This window comes from Euprymna scolopes, chromosome 5 (assembly GCF_053919585.1).
Source record: "Euprymna scolopes isolate OS-2025 chromosome 5, ASM5391958v1, whole genome shotgun sequence".
In the NCBI taxonomy this organism is placed as follows: Eukaryota; Metazoa; Mollusca; class Cephalopoda; order Sepiida; family Sepiolidae; genus Euprymna; species Euprymna scolopes.
In genome coordinates this window covers 97,588,637-97,608,636 of record NC_136486.1, presented here as the reverse complement: position 1 = coordinate 97,608,636, position 20,000 = coordinate 97,588,637, and the positions used below count along the sequence as shown (strand labels likewise).

At 37.1% G+C, this 20,000-nt stretch overlaps 1 protein-coding gene across 4 annotated transcripts in view; it reads right to left on the bottom strand.

Moving 5' to 3' along the window:
• Nucleotides 1–20,000, bottom strand: part of LOC145276930 (uncharacterized) — a 263,410-nt gene that overhangs the window by 43,659 nt on the left and 199,751 nt on the right. For all 4 annotated transcript variants that reach the window (XM_080128402.1, XM_080128406.1, XM_080128405.1 and 1 more), the window contains exons 15-21: nucleotides 12,875–12,926; nucleotides 11,088–11,143; nucleotides 9,696–9,845; nucleotides 7,232–7,334; nucleotides 5,184–5,240; nucleotides 2,630–2,841; nucleotides 1,374–1,554 (exon numbers count right to left, since the gene is read on the bottom strand). In XM_080128402.1, the coding sequence (XP_079984528.1) occupies nucleotides 1,374–1,554; nucleotides 2,630–2,841; nucleotides 5,184–5,240; nucleotides 7,232–7,334; nucleotides 9,696–9,845; nucleotides 11,088–11,143; nucleotides 12,875–12,926 (811 nt within the window). The remainder of the gene's footprint in view (nucleotides 1–1,373; nucleotides 1,555–2,629; nucleotides 2,842–5,183; nucleotides 5,241–7,231; nucleotides 7,335–9,695; nucleotides 9,846–11,087; nucleotides 11,144–12,874; nucleotides 12,927–20,000) is intronic.

Sequence of the window (20,000 nt, the reverse complement as noted above, 5' to 3'; positions counted from 1 at the left end):
TAGGGAATTAATTAAAATTAATGTTTAAAAGAATATGCAAATTAGCTGGATAGGAGGAATTCAAGCCATCGACACTAAAGGGGGAGAACTCTGATCTTTTAAAAATTGCCTGGGTGACACCCGTCGGCATTCCTCGATCAGGGCACCTCAGAGAGTAAGCAGTAAACTTACTCCACCCGAAAGACGAGACGCAAAGCATGGGAGAGTGGACCGTCTAGGACTACCCAGAACGATGGCTCAGCCCCTCCCTCCGAAGAAAAGGCTAGCAATATGATCGAATTGGCGAGCTCGCACAATGTAACCCGAAACCAAAACGAATAGAAAAGATCGCTAGCCAATAACATGTCAGATGTAACATTGTTTATAGTCTCTGGCTATCTATTATTCCAGAAATTGGTATATAAGTTTACACTGCTAATCTATCTATCTATCTATCTATCTATCTATCATATTCTTTTCAATTTATATAATATTCTGCTTGTTCCTTTCGTACGTTACGCCTTGAAAAAGACCGAATACAATTTTTGACAGCTAAATTAGGTTAAAAAAGCTCAAATTAACGAAATTTGGTTGTAAAAAGGCTAAGCTGGCAACCTTGAACCAACCAAGAATATGAGAGTGATCCCCCTTTGATGTAGCCACGTTTTCGAATATCATTATAATAATGTATGATCATTGTTGTAATGGGTTGAGAACGAGACCCGTATTAATTTCGTTGTGCAGAGAAGAAACGTTACGTAAAAAGGGAACATATGAAAGAAACAGGGCAAAAAAGAAAAACATTGCCAAGAAGTGCCGGACTGAATGAATAAATTAAAGTTTGTTGTTTTACAATGTAATTTTATTATTTGTATTGAACTATATAGCACAATATTACTTTCTAAGTATCTATTAGTACTTATTAATTTATTTCATTTGATTCAATTCTATATTTAAAATACAATGGGCATTATTTTCATAGAAATGTTAATAAACTCATATTTGCTGCGAGTTATTCGTTTTTCTGCTCCCAAACGTAATTTTTGCGCTCTCCGAAAAAAAAACAAAAAAAAACCCCAAAAAACAGCTTTATCAAAATATAATTTTTGATTCAATCTATTTCTTATTCCATGGAATTTACAGAATTTCTAGTTAAAATATTATTCCTTGAATCTAGGACGTAAAAGAGAATTATTGGAATATCTAAACAAAATTCCGCTCTAAAAGAAACTGTAATCTGAAGGGAGCGTTCCCTATTTATGTGTAGAATATAGAAAACATACAATAGCAAATTCAAGAAAATTAAATAATAATGACACTGGGGGAAAAAGCTATTGTTGTAAGAAGCAATCACCTTGTAAATTTTTTTAATGTAAATATGATAAAAATGATACCTCTTCTCTATTGTTGGCGCCAGAAAGTAACAGTAAACCGAGTCGATGTGCCACTGCGCAAGCAATGATTCCACAGATTGTGAATATGTAGAAAAAGAAGCGAATCACTTTCAGAACTTTGGTGTACCAGTTACCGCCGTCATCGACATCTCTTTCCGTTTCACGAAAGGCATCGTATGCTCTGAAAAAAGAGATGGTTTCAATAAAAAATTAAGAATACAAGATTAAAAAAAACAAAAAAACACCCAAAAACAAAGATTATGGAAATCGACCGAGACAAGGCGTGGAGCCACTTGATGTATGGAGTTAACAAGAACGGGAGATGATTTTCGCAAAGACAAGAGATGCCTATTGACATTGGTCTAAAAAAAAAAAAAGAATATGTAATACGGAGCTAAAAAGGAGTTCCACAAAGCTGCAGTTCTTGGAAAGAAGCTACTGGAATAGGAGGCTGTATTACAATGAGTTATGAAAGCAGCGAATTGATGAAGACCACTAGACTAACGAGTCAGGACATATCCCATAATAGTATTTATAAACGAAGACTGAGACTAGCAACATCACGTCTGCGAAAAAGCGATCGCAGTGAACAAGAAATATGGTGGAGCCAATAAAATTACATGTACGTTTCTGCACTTTATCAAGAACCCTCAGCTGGGGCAGAGATTCCACACATGGCCTGATAATAAATTTGGAGATTTATAGAATAGTTTCAGGTGTGGGAAAATGTTTAGAGCCATAAAGAAAACCGATTTTTGAGAAGTAGAAAATACAATTGATCCCCAAGAAAGATTTGATCTTTTTTATCATTCATTTATTTTTTATTAGCATGGTTACCCGGCGTTGCCCGGAGAGCATGGACACTAGAATTAAAGAACCTAATAAACATACACTGTCTACAAAGCTTCAGCCCCTGTCCCATCGCCGTAATTATGCATCCTTGGACTTATTTTACAAGTACTTCCACGGAGTGTCCTCCGATAAACTTATTACATTTGCCCCCGACTAAGCTGACTGGTAGAAAAATCACACTCCTTCACGCTAAAGGTTCCCAGATGCAGGAAGATTTTCTACTGTAATAGCTTCTGTCTTTAGCCCGATTTCCTTTGCACGCCCCAGCTTCCCGTTTTCCCATTGTGTGCATAGATTTTAATGTAATATGCACAAACATCTTACAGAAATTTAAAGGTAAGTGAACAAACAGCTTGCTATACAATTTAAATGTCCCTATAACAAATACAAAAACATAATCTTACGGTATTTTTGATTTATCCATGTGAGAAAATGGGCAGTCAAAGGCGTCCGGTATTTCGTCATTTTCCGGTTCTGGTATATGTTGAGGCACATCCGTATTCAAATTCCTCCCATAATTTCCACCTACTTGATCTATATTTCTTCCATCTTGATATCGGTCATTGCTGGAGAAAGACGATCTCACGGATGGAGGGAAATGGGGATGCAACAGATCCTAAAAAACAAAAACAAAAAAAAATACGCAATAACAAAATTAAGCAAACAAATAAACACATTGAATCATCTTAAATCACCATGAATATTAAAGCATGCAGAATTTATCTCCCATACCAAAAAAATGCTTTACATTCTTGAATCCTAAACCGGTAAAAAGCCTTGAAAATAAGGGTATTACTTTACATTAAATTGGGCAGTTTTCCTGGACACCACTATTCACAATCGAGTATATTTTGTCTGTTACGAATATTTTCAAAATGATAAAAATATGACTTAAATATTTGCCAATAATACAATATCTTTTTATTTTCGGTTTATGTGTATTATTTTTTTTACTTTTCCAAAAAAAATTAACGTTAAAGTATAGTATCTGCTCTGATACTATACTTTATCTTTTCTGTCCTTGATCAGTGAAGAGGAAATCTTTTAAGATTGAGGATTAAAAAAAGTTGCCCCAATTCCGAATGCCTCTTTTGAGGGTTTTTCAGTACATTTGCCATCGTAGGAAAGCAAGTAATATTTTCTACATGAGCAAAATTTTGTTTATGTTTTTAATGTTTGCTCAACAATAAACGCAATAAACTTCGCTGAGGTGTTAACATATGCTGCATCTTAAAAAGTTGGTTCACGCTGACAATTGACTGTAATAATAAACGTTGAAAAAATTAGTAAAATTTAGTAAAATCGTGAATGTTGGATCTTTGTTAAAGTGTAGAATTGTTAATAGTCGAGATATTGTAAACAATAAAAATATTAACAAATACCATATACCAAACGCAGTAAAATTCAAATATTTTTATTCGTACTGAAATTGTGTTTACGTTTGAATTTTGAAAGAAATTAAATAAAAAAAAAATCATTTCTTTTAGTTGCTTTACTGCAAATAACTGGTTTCTTATCGCTTAACTGTCGGGGGTTTTCATTCTTGAAAAATTATATACAAACTTTATGACTACCACTAACTCTAAATTTGAGAGTGAACTGGTAAGTGGTAAAATAAATCATTTGTTTACAACTTTTCAGGAATTAAGCCCCCCCCCCGTTAAGCGACAAGTGGCCATTTGTTTATTTTTTTTCAATTGAATGAATAAAAACCACTTTGGACAACATATTTTGAAATAATAATGATAATAAAAAACAGTTTTAGTACGTTAAAAGTATACATGTCGGTAGAGAATTAAATTCTACTGCGTTTGGTATAAATTATTTTGCTGTTGTTGCTTTTTAAAAAAACATTGCTGTTAATTTTTCTACACTTTTACCCAGTGAATACATAGTTTTAAATTAAGGGGAACGCTTAGATCGTATTTTAATCTATATAGGCTGGATCGCCCCCCCCCCCCCAAAATAAGTACTTGGAAAAATCGATTTTATAGCGAGTTTAAGAATGGTTAAAAAAAAAAAACTGGCGAAAAAAATAAATAAATAGTTAATAAATAATTGTTACGAAAGGTAATAAATGTTACTTTTCTACCTACCTGAATGAGTTTAGTTAATGTTTTAAAATACTTTCGAGCACTTTTCTTTACATTTTAATCATAAATTGCGGGTTTGTTGGCGAAAAACACGCTAGCCGCTAGATCAAAATTTTACCCACTAGATTGCAAACGATATCTACAGATCTAGCAGAAAACCCGCTGAATTCGAAACTCTGATTATTTCCCTTGGCGCCGGTGTTATGTATTCCCCTGTAAAAAATCTTCTTTTTTTTTATCTATAAGTGAGAAAGCATATTTTTAAGATCGGATTTTTTTTTCGATTTTTATACTAATCGGGTTAATTTCTGTACAAAACATATCTAAGAACACTGCCAGATATATAAACTACTTTTGTGTGAAATTTGCAAAATATAGGCTCAGCCGTTTCGGAAGCTAGGAGGAAGGAACTCACACGCAGTGACTTATATATATATATATATATATATATATATATATATATGTGTGTGTGTGTGTGTGTGTGTGTGTGTGTGTGAAACATGGACGCTTATGTGTATCTTATATATTTCATATATATTTTAATCGCCACTAATATACTTTCAGCATAGATCCACTTACCTATTAGGCACTGTTGAAGTGGATGCTCCACTTCAATTTCTTGTTCTCTGTCAGTGGAGGAGAAATCCTTCACGACCGAGACAATTTTTATTTTTGTTCCTTTTCTCCACATTAAAAACGACCCTGGTGTCTAACTCTGTCCCGTGGGGAGGCATTGTAAATAGGAACATTGTATATTATAATAAATCATGTATTCCAAACCACAATGCTTTTGGTCCTTACATGCTTCTGAAAATTGTCTAACTATAGAAACAGCGAAATAATATAAGATGTAAAACAAACTTACGCGCGGAGGCTGTAATTTGAAATCTAATTTTTCCTTTTCCTGGTAGCCCAGCAAGATCTGAAGAAAAAAAAAAAAAGGAAACAATTAGAGTTTTAATTAATTAACACACCTTTTTACATGAATGTTGTGGCCTTGGAGGACTGATTATAAATAAGACAATGCGGTGGTATATTTTAAGAGCGTATATCTATTTCTTATTCTTTTTCTTTTTTTAATTCTCATCAGTTTGTTATAGCTGTAACAGACGACTCTATGCAAATGCATGCGAAATACCGTCTCAGTAAGGAAAAAGAAAACTATAAAAAAAGGAGAGATCACGCTCGAGGTGTGGATGACGTTCGAGAAAACGATCACACGTCCGAGCGCGGTAACGAGAGAATGAGGAAATTAATGTCGTCGTACAAAACAAACAAACAAACAAACAAACAAACAAAAAACAAAAAACAAAACAAAAAAACAAACAAAAAACAAAAACAAAAAAGAGTTCAAGTTCTTTTCTATTCGTCTGCTTTGCAACCGAGGCGTTAGTTTCCGGACAACGTTATAAAGCTGGGGATGGGGTATCCTACCGGATGCCAAAAATTCATCCGCTGACTCAGATATTTCAACTTAGAGATCTTTTTTTTTAAAAAAATATTTTGATCGTCTCTTTAAGTGCGATTGTTTGAATCTCTCTTGCACTTGGTTCACCGGGTATATTCCGTAAAAAAAAAGAACTGCCTAAAGCTATGCTAAGAATTCGTCGTAATCTCCTGTATAGATCGTGTCTGGAAGAATCCATATATTCACAAAATAGGGTAGATCAACTTCATACTAATACAATGAAAATAAAAGTGTAGAAGTTTATAGAAGGCAATTCAAAATGGGGAAGGTATCGAATAGAAGGCAGACTGAAAACAAGACAAGAAGAAGTTGAAGTGAAAATAAGTTTTATTATTTCCTTCCCTTTTTATTTATTCATTTTTGCTACAAACTTTAGTAGTATTTTTAATTATTTTTAATTATTTTAATTGTGATGTCGAGCGTATGATATCAATATACACATGTTGTATTTTCACGTATCAATGTGTGAATAAACCATTATACAGCTGTGTTGTCTTCATGAATCACGGTTCTGTTCGTGTTCGGATAAACGCACTCGGACGTCGATGTTTATAAAAGAGTTTTATTACAATGAGAATAACAGTCACAGAAAACACTAGAAAGACATGTTACTTTCGTACGCGTGTGTGTGTGTGTGTGTGTGAGAGAGAGAGAGAGAGGGGGGGAGGAGAAGGATTGATGTATCGCTAGTCCAACTGCACCTAATTACATTGTGCGAGTCTGCTTTCTGCTGGGGACGGCATTCCGAGCTCGTCTTTCTTCTCTGAAGCCTAACCAACAAAGAAACAGGAAATTTTTGCCCGAAGTCACGTGGTTTCTTCAACTTCTGTCTGCGGTTACCTTTGACATTTAAGTTATCATATAAACAAAATCATCGTTATGTAATAAACGGTCATTGTCGTATCGTCTTTTCCCTTGACGGATTACAGAAACACAAGTCTTATGTAAAATGTAGTTTTATACATATGAGAAAAGTATGCATTTACTTGACATTACAGAAGGCCAAGAGAGACACATATATATATTTAACGAAGAGAGAGAGAGAGAGAGAGAGAGAGAGAGAGAGAGAGAGAGAGAGAGAGAGAGAGCGAGAGAGAGAGAGCGAGAGAGAGAGAGAGAGAGAGAGAGGTGGGGCAGAATTTCTAAAATCACGTCATGACGAGGTTCCCATTCGAACCGAGGTTTGAGGCAAGCCATTACTTCACGCATCCGATAACTGTCTTTAACTCGAGAAAGGATCAATTTATCCTGTCACAAAAATGACGTCACTGCTTGACTCCTATAAGCTACCGAGATCACACCTTGAAATGACACTCGTCAATAATCAGTTCGTCGCTATCTCCATGACCCTGCTCCGTTGTTCCATTCCAGAGTGCACACATGGTTTTCCACTCTGCAATATTGGGAAGAAATACCCAGACAAAAACAGTAATAAACAAACTTACCTTTGTTTCTCCGATGTGAACTCGTTCGAGTTCTGAAACTTTAATTATCTGCTTACACTTTTCATAGTCACTGAGATTGGTGTCATTTATAAACGTTTTATATCTGAAACAAAAGAATGGTAGATATTAAAACAGACTCATCCAAACTTAGTACAAAATGAACTAGCACGTAAGTCAGTCGTGTAACTGCATACCTCTGCCTGACAACGAACGGAGGGCCATTCAGAATTAGATTCAAGAATTACTCAAACCTCAAGATGGTGAACGCTTTGTGCTGCAGTGGTTTCGCCCATAATCATATTAAGTGTTTGTAAAAGTAGAATAACAACGTACGTCAGCCACGAGACTGCATATCTCCGTCTGACAACGTAAAGATGAGCCAGTGTATTACCTTACTCTTTTGCACTCCAAACAAGACGACTACTATTTAGGATAATGTATAACAGGAGATTGTGGGGAGTCGAACAGCAAGATTCCCATTCACATTACATTTTACATTCTGCATGTCAGTACAGTTAGAGAAGCAGGGAAAGAAATTCCAAAGTCTAGCAGCCCGAGATAAAAACAAACAAACAAACAAACAAACTATTAGAGTAGAAGGCTTTTCAGCATACAGGGACCCCAATTCTGAAGTGGTGGAATTTTGCTGCTTGTTGGGTTCATCGGAAATATGTACGTCGAGGGGGTATGGTTCATCGTAGCATATACCATTAAAGTACTTGTAAAACAGACAGAGGGATGCAACACTGCGGCGATGGGACAGAGGTTGGAGCTTGGCAGATAGTGTGGTAGTTATTAGATTTGAGACTCCTTTTTGGACACCGTCTAAGAGGGAGAGACTAGCGGTAAATGCACCAGCCCCTTATGTGACAAATACAAATAAGTCTATTCTAGCCTTTACCTCTTCATATCGTATAAAATATTTTCACGGATTTTTACACCTATATGAGCGTTCATTCTAAAATTCGTCGAACTTCGAAAAAATAACGAGACACACTTTTTCACGACATTGTCAGCTAAGCAACGTTGAGACTAGTCTATACTTGGGGAGATGACTATTTGAGTCTAAAAAAGTGCCGTAAATTATGAAGTTTTGTAAATTTCTGTGATATAACATTGGGAAAAGAAAAAAATCTTCCCAAATTAGTAGATTCGACAAATCTATCGATCAATTATTCTAAATATCACAACTTGTTACCGCAATACATTAAATCCATTTTTGACCTTCTCGTTTCTGTCTATCGCTCTAAACACTCTCTCACACGTGAGGCTATTCTCTGTCTCTACAAATCTACTATCAGACTACGTATGCAACCACGCTCTCACAGACGTGATGTTGCTAGTCTTAGTCTTTTTCCCACAAATACTATTATGCCATGTGCTCCTCAGAATTATCCGATCTATTTTCTGCTTCCTTTGTTCCAGCTCGTTTTACTCGTTAGTCTAGATGTCTCCATCAATTCGTTGTTTTAATATTTCATCATAGTACATCTTTCTATTCCAGTAACTTCTTTCCAATTATCGCAAGTTTGTGAAACTCTCTTCATCCTCACTGTGTTTCTTCTACGAGCGCTTTGATCTTTTCTAAGACTAAGGTCAATAGGCATCTCCTATCTTTGCGATAATCATCTTTCTTTACATCAAGTGGCTTCGTGCCTTGTTTCGAGCGATTTTCATAAAAAAGAAAGTGTGGATAGAGACTGTGCAACCTTTGCTTCATTATAGACTCTTCATCGTGAAGATGCACTTTAAAGAGTATCTGTTATCATTTGAGGCAGAAGAATTATTAACCTCGTTTTTTTTTTGTTGTTTTATTTTACTTTGGTTGAAATTCTTAAAAATCAAGGAGTCCCTTTCCTGAGGCTAACATTACAGCTCTATATGAGATACATAGATATTCGAATATTCCATTAAAATATTCTTTTATATTTCAAACATTGAGTTAGTAAAGAAGTTGAGAAGATAACTTTCCTCTCCCCAATTGACCACTTAAATACGTTATATTATACCTTTCTTGTGGCATTTGGTCTTACTGAATTCTAGAGCGAAAATTCCTCTTCTCTGGTGGAGTATCCAGCATTGTGCTGTTACTTGAGGTAGCATCACATGGAGAAGGTAAAAAGCCAGTGTTGTTTAGTCATACTAAGGAGATCTTATTTGCGCCCGAATCCTATGAGATTTTGAACATTTAGTCAAGTTTTACGTATAGGGAAAAGTATTCTCATGCCAGATTTTTCTGACAAACCACTGTACAGAGAGATCTTAGATACTCCAGGATAGTGTCTAGTAGGCATTAAAGTTCTCTCTTGTAGGCGCTCAAGTTTTATAGTAATCAGAATGCGCGCGTGTGTGTATGTGTGTGTGTATGCGTGTGTGTATGTGTGTGGGTGAGAGTTAGGGAGAGAGAGAGAGAGAGAGAGAGAGGGAGAGAGAGACGAAATAGGAGGAATATATTGATCTGTACCTGTTTGCAAATTCGGCGAAACTTATTCGTACAGGGAAACCATGTCTTCGAATATTGGCCGCTTCCGCAAGTCCGCACGCCTTTAGTTGGACACCGATCCACCTTTTGTCAAATTTGTGTGGCTTCAAGTGGGAGTTTGGTTTCAAACATCTGAAATAAGCAAAGCAACATAAAATCGACCCCTATTAAAACTCGGAAATGATCCCTATTTAAAAATCGGAAATGATCCCTTCTTAAAAATAATCACTAATAAAAATTGATCGCTATTAAAAATCGGAAAAGATCATTATTAATAAATTATCAATATTATAAATTTTCCTAATGTCTGTGTGTGTGTGTGTGTGTGTGTGTGTGTGTGAGACGCGGTGTATTTCAGCCTATAGACAATCCACCCAGGACAAGTAAGGTACCGAAATGAAGCTTATAACCCAGCGGATGTTTTAGTGATATACACGTTTGGTGTATTGAAATGCAAAAAAAAAAAAAAAAAAAAAAAATTGCCAAAAATAACGATTCACTAAACAACGTTTTATTTACTGGATATTTTTCCGGTATTCACCGGAATTTATTATCTCCCTTAGTAAGTTCGATTTACTGTGTGTGTGTGTGTGTGTGTGTGTGTGTGTGTATGACACGGTTTTTCTCAGCCTACCGACAACCCATCCAGGCAAGTACAATGGTACCAAAATGAACTTATGACCCAGCGGATGTTTTAGTGATATTTATATCCATGTTTGATGTATGGAAATGCAAAAATAATGCAAAAAAAAAAAAAAAAAAGCAAAAAAGTAACGATTTACTGGATATTTTTCCTGTACAAGGACACTGGGCAAACTTTGGTTCTTGTATTATAAAATAATCTTTATTATAATCACATCTAAATAGGCACTAAAATAACTATTAAAATGATCACTTTCATGACTACAATTAAATGATCAACATGAAAATTGATTACGACTAAAACCACAAATGATCATAATTAAAAAAAAAAAGATTATCATCATTAAATGCCTACTATTATGATCAGTATTAAAAAATGATCACTTTTAAAAATGACTCGGAAATAATCACTATAAAAATAATCACTATTAAAATGATCACTACAACGAAGTTGTAATTATTAAAAATGATCACTTATTAAAAACTCGGAACTTATCACTATTATAAAATGATCGCTATCTATATCGCTTATAATCATAATTAAATGGCCGCTATTAAAAAGGATAACTATTAACAAATCGGAAATGATTGTCTTAAAATAATAACTTATTGAAAAATTATTACTATTGTATAAATGATTGATATGATAATCACAATTAAATGAAAGTTATTAAGAATGATCAATAAAAAAAATCGTAAATGGTCATTATTAAATAGTGATTATCAACTTACCGCACAAACATCAGATTCGACTGGTTCAGTTTGGTTTGTAATTGACGCAGGGAAGTCTATAAAGCAATAACAACAATAAAAAAGAATTAAAAATCGACCAATACATGCATTGCATCAATACAAAAATAAAAGGTACACATTTTACGCCAGTTAGCCTTGTAACCTCTTTCTCCCGTACTTGTTTCTTGAAGGGCTTACTTTTTAGCTAGCCTGTCTATTTTCAGGGGAATGAAGGCTGAAGTTGATGTTCATTTCCAGGCCTTAACGTTGGTTAATTTTTGACCTTGAAGTTATATTTTTCTTTTATTAAGCTCCTCACATCAAATGGCTTCATGCTTAGTCCGGAGCGATTTCTATTGTAAAAATATATACAAAAAAAAAAATAATAAAGGAATAAATACTTGAGCAATATTCCTAGTACGATGTCCTCGGTCTTTAATAAATCGGGCAAGTAAAAATAGGAGGAGAAATCTAATAAAAAAAATCAATACACTACGTAATTTTCTAATCAGTATCTACACGGGCACAACCCCCTTAAATATTTGTGTTGTCACATGTCATCCATGACTATTTTCGTTGAACCAACCAGTACTGATGCAACTCTCTTCTTTTGATTGTGGAGTGGGCGCAATCAGTATAGTATATTTCTTATTTGAGTAAAAGAAGTGAGTAAATAAAAAAAATAATAAAAGGAAAAGCACCGACCAGACCTTTACGTTAAAAAGCGCGAATATTATTAAAACCTTAAAACGGGTTCATGCCACTCAGATTTTAATGTCAAAACTAAAAAAAAAAATAACGTTTGTCGTTATTGAGAAATCAATGGTAAACGGCTGTTGCGGTAATGCTAAGTGATTTACATTGGTTATCGAAACGATATGGAGAGTGTTGGAAATCTGAGCAAACACTTTGTCACTCATACTCCAAGAACATCACTGGTTATTGCCAGTAAGCAATCACTATAGAACGGTTTAGCTGAGGTGCCGGGAAATGCTGATGAGACTCTCCCCATCGCAATAAATAAATAAATAAATAATAATAATAATGATAATAATAATAATAATGATAATAATAATAATAATAATAATAATAATAATACAGAGGAATGGCTGGAAAGATACAGCGAATAACAATAATGAAAACAGCTGAAATATTAAGTAAAACCCTTGAATGCGAAGACTAATACTCATCTGCTGCAAAGGCCCAAGATGAAGGGTTACATGAAAACAAGAACATTGAAGCTGCATATCTAAAAATCTGCTATCGCATCTCTGCATTGTCTCATCATGGATCCTCTCCCCCAAAAGAGTGGTGCCAAATAGCCGAGAAGGGTCAAGGAGGATGGAAAGACCAAGGAGAGAGCACTGACCAAACTTCTGCTGGACAAGCATGAAAAGAATTGCGAACTTGGGGAGGCTTATTGCCTCTCAAATTCCAGTAAAGACCAATGGCCGCTGCCAACGAGTAATCAACGGCAAGCAGCTGTTGCGATAATGCAAATTTATTTGCAAATGTTATCGAAAGAGGTGGAGAGTACTGGAAAATTTAGGGACACCACAGGCTGTATTCAACGAGATCTTTGATGACCTGTGTGAAAGCTCCTTTTGAGCCGCCGCCGCCGCCGCCGATGATGATGATGATAATAATAATAATAATAATAATAATAATAATAATAATAATAATAATAATAATAATAGTAGTAGTAATAATAATAATAATAATAATAATAATAATAATAATAATAATAATAATAATAATAATAATAATAATAATAATAATCTACTTACTCTAAATTGACTGGTCAATGATTCACTTCTTTTCATTCCAACGTCATTGTTCCTGAAAGGATGTTAAAAAAATAAAACAAAACGCAGTATAAATACTATGATTAAACGTGTACATCTTAACACTTGATGGATCGGCTATTGCAAACTTAAAAGTAACAGACCAACGAAGTGATACCCTTATGGATATACATAGACGCATCTAAGAGTTTTATCATAAATTCATACGTGATAAATGATGCTATTCCAGACGTAAGCGTAACTTAATCATTGATGGATCGACTATCTTCCTAGAGATGAGTGCATGTAATTAAAGAATGCTATTCAAAGTCCAAACGTGACCTGACCTGCAACAAATGCTATTCTAAACGTAAGCCTAGCAGACCGGTTCCGTTATTATAGAGATGCGCTAACGGGCCCAAAACCTGTTCCTATTTATTCTAGTAACTATTTTAAATCCTTTCATTTCGTCAGACTAAAGCTCAAATTAGGTAGACTTTACGTTGGCATAGATTGCTATTCCATTGAGTTTCATTTGCATTGGTATCTATTCTTTTGGTTGCAATTGCATTGATTGAGGTGACATTGCTTGCTATTCCATTGATAGCTACTATATTAATTCATATCTAATTGGTTGCCAACTCTCAATTGCTATTCCGTTTCTATTCAACTTATTGCTATTGATTGATTGCTATTTCATTGGTTGTTACTGTATTGATTGCTATTCAACTGATTGCTATTGTATTGATTGGAATTCAACTGATTGCTATGCATTGATTGGAATTCAATTGATTGCTATTGCATGGTTGTTATTCCGTTGATGTTTATTGAATTGATTGCTATTAAATTGATTTCTATTGCATTGATTGCTATTCGACTATTGTTATGTGTTGCTTTCTATTCAACTATTGCCATTAAGTGATTGCTATTCTATTGATTATTGCATAGATTGCTATCTAACTGATTGTTATTGCATTGATTGTTAATCCACCAGTTTCTATTATATTACTTGCTTCCCATTCATAAACAAGAAGGATGGAACCAAGAACATTGAAGCTGCATATCTAAAAATTCTCTAACCCCACCCCATCTCTCGTTACCATTGGTAACTATTGCATAGATTCATGTTCAATTAGTGGCTGTTGCATTAATTGCTACCAAAGGTTGACAAATGAAAATTAAAACGATAAAAAGCTGTCAAATTTAAGTTGTGGGAAAAGGGACGGCCATACAAATATTTAACTTGTATGCTTTTTCAAAAGAGAATTCAATAATACAATGAAAAAAAACAACAACAAAAAACATCGATGTCATATACGTACATCTACAATTAAGAAATTAAAGTAATTGGACAATGAAATATTACACACATACATTTCTTTCTTAATAAATGTAAAACACTTGCTTATACATTGAAAAAAAATTATACAAAAAATAAAGGAACAAACCAAATAACATGCAATTTATTAATTGAAACAGAAATAGTGTATTAGAAGGCGACGTACTATGACTACATATGTAGAGTTTAATTATCAGATGTGCAGAGTATGAGGGGTACATTGGTTTTTTAATATAAGAGTAAAATTATATATGCTTATATGTAAATTATAAATAAAAATGAATATATATATATACTTGAATTATAAATTAAATATATATACTTTTAAATAGGATTAAATATATATATATGAGGTTATATATAATAAGGTTAAATATATATATACTATATAAAATTAAATATAAATAGATATTTATAAAATATATGAGATTAAATATAGATATGTATATATTTATATAATATTCATAAATAAGATTTCATATGTATGCATAAGTATACACACACACATATGTGTATATACGCATATGGTATGAATACACTTCCGACGATCTAATCGTGGTAAGATAAACTCGCTTTAATTATATATATATATATATATATATATATATATATATATATATATATATATATATATATATATAAACTGTGTCAATCGCTTTAGTGCAGATTAGTAAAATATCAATGTTTCACTAAATATACGTCGCACAAAAATAAAAATAAAAATTGTATCATCAAATGACTTTTTCAAGATATGTTATTCCCCAAAATTTTATTCAAATCCATGCGATATTCACGAAGATATGACATTTTATTTATTATCAAGTAATTTATACTGTCCATCGCTTTATTACAGGTCTTTTAAAATGTCAAAAAAGGGGGGGGATTAACGGTTATCAAAAAGGAAAGGATTGTTGCTTGATTCGCAGAAGGATTGTCCATCAAAGATTTAGCTATGAAGCTGGAAATGGGATCCAAGAACTTTGGCTTCATGCGTGAACGACCCGAACACCAAATCTAGAAAGGATAACGGCACCAGGAGAAACCTTTCACATCGTGATATTTGGAAAATTCGTAGGGAAGTCAATCGAAACCCAAACAGCACCAATGCTTCCATTTTTTGCAAGAGCTGAAATCGCACCAAGACCCAGACAGTCCTGATGTAATGTTTTGAATGAGATAGCAAGAAACATCAAAACTATTCCAAAACTATTCCAAGGCCTCCTTTGAGCAAACAGCATAGGGAAAAACGAAAGGCTTGGGCACAGAATTACATGAAAATGGATTTCCAATGTGTCCTATTTGCAGATGAGACCCGTGCTACTCTTACGGTTCGGATGGATGTGCCAAAGTTTGAAACTCAAACGGAACTCCGACCCGTTACAGAGTTCATCGCCAACGACGAGGTGGAGTCATCATGTTTTGGGCGGGAATCATTAGGTATAAGTTGGCTGGACCATTTTGAGTTCCAGAGGGTGTAAAACTTACCAACAATGGGTACACGCTCTTTTTGGATAAACATTTGTCACCATGGCTAGATGACCTACCATTGTCACGTCGCTTTCAAATGATTTTTATGCATGGCAATAGACCATCCCATTCTGTTAGGCCCACTGCAGCCTTCATTGAATCTATGGGCTTCTTTGGAGAAACTCTCATGACCTGACCATGGTGTTCTCAAGACCTTAACCTCATTGAATATCTCTGGTCAATATCAACAAGAGAAGTTTATGAGGGAGGAGAGCAATTTACTTCAAAGGATTCCTTATGGAGAACATAGTTGATATTGCTAGAGCTATAACTCCTTTTTGAGTTCAAATAATTGACTTCTATGTGGGACAAAAGGTTTTTTAAGTTATCAAAAAATGGTGGATATGTCGATAAATAATCATTTATTTGAGGTTTAGCTAGTGTTTTTTCTCATTATTCTTTGACAGAAAAATATAATAACAAAGCAAAATTCGCATAATAAGACATCGTATTTTTACCCTAAAACAATATTTTAAGAGACCTGCAATAAAGCGATGTACACTGGAAATTCCACGATAAAAAAATAAAATGTCACAACTTCGTGAATATCGCATGAATTTGAATAACCTTTTGGAAAATAAATAACCTTAAAGCAGTCGTTTGATGATATAATTTTCATTTTGTTGTGACGAATATTTAGTGAAATATCGATATTTTACTAATCTGCAATAAAGCGATTGACGCATATATATATATATATATGTAAAAGTGAGAAATTACTGTAAGAAAAAAATGTAGGGAAAAATTCAAGATGGCGCCCGACTCTCTCTTTAACACGGTAAGATATCCTCAACACGGCACAAGAAGCAACAGCCACACGATTCCCCAGCCAACTCAATCGTCACTCCCCCACGTCTTTCCCCTCACCCGCTTTTATCGTCGTTCTAGGTCGGCTAAATTTGCATATTCCGAGAATTCGTGTGACTTTGCGAGACATCATACTTTACAAAAGACGGCGGTCGCCATCTTGGTCCCTCTTTTCTATTTTTGGTCGGTAACGCTGAGCTGGTCTCGAGGTAAGTCTTTTTCCCCTCATCCGTCTCTCCCACGTACCCACACAACACGCAAACACGCGGGCGCTTATCTCCTGGATGCACGTTACACTCCCCCCTGATCTGATGATCACATAGAGAGCACTGGGGGGGTGGCCTTTTAGTGCGTGTGCTTCTGCGAAGAGGTACATTCACTGTTTCAGATTCGGGCTCTGGATCTGGTTCCGCCTCATCAGATGAAGTATCGCTATCAGTCTCTGGAAGGGGCTCACTGAATCCGTGCATCGGCAGCTCATCGCTAGACGCTTCACTGCTTTCTTCTGTAGTTGTATGACGCACCTCGGTAGCTGGGCGAAGATCTCGCACATGTCGTGGGGTTCCATCGACCAAAACAGACTGCTGGCTAATCACTCCAGATATGTGTCCTCGCTTAAACTTGTCGGTGCACCGATTTCCTGGAGGCCGCACCCACACTGGATCTCCCACTTCATATCTGTTATATGTTCCCTTGTCGGTTGGCTGCGTAGTGTTGATTCCCTTCACTCCGACTTGGTACGTGTAAATAGCATTCGCAGGTGCGGTTGAAGGGGACGTCCCGTCCTTTGGCGTAATGTTGTACCAATATGTTGCTTCCGCAATAGTACATCGCTTCCTGGCAGCAATTCTCTTGATGCTGCGATGGCTTCTTTCAGCAATGCCATTTCCTGATGGCACATGCGCACATCGCAACCGTAGACGGACGCCCCACTCATCTAACAACTGCCGGACTTGCTGGCTACAAAACGCTGCATCATTGTCAGTCAGGAGCTCTTCCGGCGCACCTCGCTCAAAAAAAATGGATGATAGGTGGCGAACAACATTTGCTGAATCCTGTCTGGTCATCTGCCGCCACACCGCAAATCTCGTAGGCCCGCAATCAATGAGAGTTAGAAAGGGCTTGCCACTGTAATGGGTAATATCCATGGCCAGCCGCTGCCACACACTCTCAACTTCCAAGCGACCCTTCTGCCATCGCTCTGGTGCAGGATCAATAGACTGGCAAGCCTCACAATTTCTGACGATCTGTCTGACATCCATCTTGGTCACTGCTGGGTATGCACGCCTCACAAAATAAAGGGTCCTCTTGATACCCGGATGTCCGCTCTGTGCATGAATTTTTTGTATATGACATGGGTCGATTGCAACTGCACAAGATCGAGCAGTAATCTCCATTCCCATCTTCGCGGCTTCATACCATTTGTGAGGTACACGGGTCAGTTGGTCAGCACGATTACAATGTGATGGCACCAGAGTGACGCTCAGTGATAGCCCATACTCAGATACCAGGTTTTTTAGCGTGTCTAGCCTTCTCCGTATTAACATTTCGCTTGCTGCCTTGGTACGGATTCGTGTCCGTCCTGAAAGTGTGTCAGACACCCAGTGGTAGACACAGAGAGAATCTGTGTACAAGGTCAACTTCTTAGACTGCCATTGCAGGGCCAGATTTACCCCCTTTACAACAGCGTCCAGCTCTGCCAGGTTGATATGCTGAGAATCTGTTACGGGCCGCAGCCAACATGCATCCTCGAACACGTTTCCTCCTTGCTCCAACGATACTCCCAACGCCAAAGAACTGGCATCAACCCACACACCTACGTTGTCTCCGTTAACACACCACCGCCCACAGGCAGGGTCCTTCTTGTTCACTCTCTCCAGTGTCTCCTTAATCATCAGAGTTAGTAGGACATCATCGGATATGTCATCCCAACCCGTGGTTGTTAAATTTGCTCTGCGTTTAATCACACCAACAGCTGCGCGGAGCCAGCCACAGACTGGTAAGTGACCAACAAGTTTTCCACACCAAGAAAAAACGGTCCGCCTTGTAACGAGGTTGGGGATGCTTGGAATTTCACTGCCACGCCTCCATTGTAGGGTGCCATCCTCTTCATAAACATCCAATCCCAATACACGTGCTCCTTCCCTTAAACGTTCGGGATTCTTGCATTCCAGACCAAACTGAGCCAACTTTTCTTTGACACACGACGCAGACTGTACATCTTCATTGACGTATACGTCATCAATGTAAGCTGACGTTGAGTCCCTCATGGGCTTTTCTTGGGACAATACTGTGTTGACAATAGTCTTCATGATCTGTGGTGCCACATTTAGGCCGAAGCCAAGGCGTGTAAGGCAGTACCTCTGCCCCTGGAACCAAACTGTCTGGAACGGCCACAACGTCTCATCAACTCGCACCTGTAAATAGGCTTTTCGTAAATCCAATATTGAGACATTAGTGCCTTTCTGACGCCATTCCCTCAACTTACTGGCGCATACGTCAGCATCGGCAGTGTAGGCTTCAATATGCTTGTTAAGCTCCCTATAGTCCAGCACGGGCCGTACTTTCGACTTGTTATGCTGGACTACTGCCATCAAGGGTATTAGACCCTTCGGAGGCCCAAGCTTGTCCTCAGGGTAGGGGATTAACCAGCCATCTTGGATCCACGCCTTTAGTTCCCTTTCATATTCTGCTCGGGCCTCACTGGGTATAGGGTACTCTGCAACCCCATTCTTGAGTTTAGTCGGTGCCATTCCCTCGGTCCACTTCCAAGATGCAATCCAGGCCCTCTTGCGCGAGTCGTAGTCCACTGTAAAATCCGGCCGATCGATATGGAGCGCTGCACACACTGGGGCCTCTAAGAATCGCACCTTTCCATCCCGATGAATTGCGACTCCCCCCAGCGCCTTGATGGCATCGTATCCGAGCAACAGGTCAAACCCCAGGAGATTTCCTTGGGTCACGAGCACATTGATCTTAGTGGCTGCACCGGTGTCCGTGTAGATCTTGACAGTTCCAGCTCCACAGCATGTCTGGGTCTCGCCTCCTATCGTGGTGACTTTGATCTTCCTCTTAGTCCAACTTGGACACAGCCTGGTGCTCACTATAGTATGCGAACAGCCTGAGTCGAGAAGTGCTAAGCAGGGTATCCTGTTTACGTAGACGGTTATTACTGGTTGCGCCTTGTTCAAATTTTGCTCGGGGAGCAGGGCGGCGCTGACGTCCTCTCCCCTGATACGTTTCCCGCACAGTTTTGGGCTAGATGCCCCAAACCGCCACACTTAAAACAGCGCACACGCCCCCTGTTGGTGCAATTCCTTGCAAAATGTCCGCGTCGGCCGCAGCGAAAACATTTCCCATTGCTTGCAGGGTTCTGATTCGGAATCTCCCGAGCGCCAATCTGGCCTGTCTGTGTCGCCATCACAACTGGTTCCCCCAGGTCCTCCTCATCTTTGA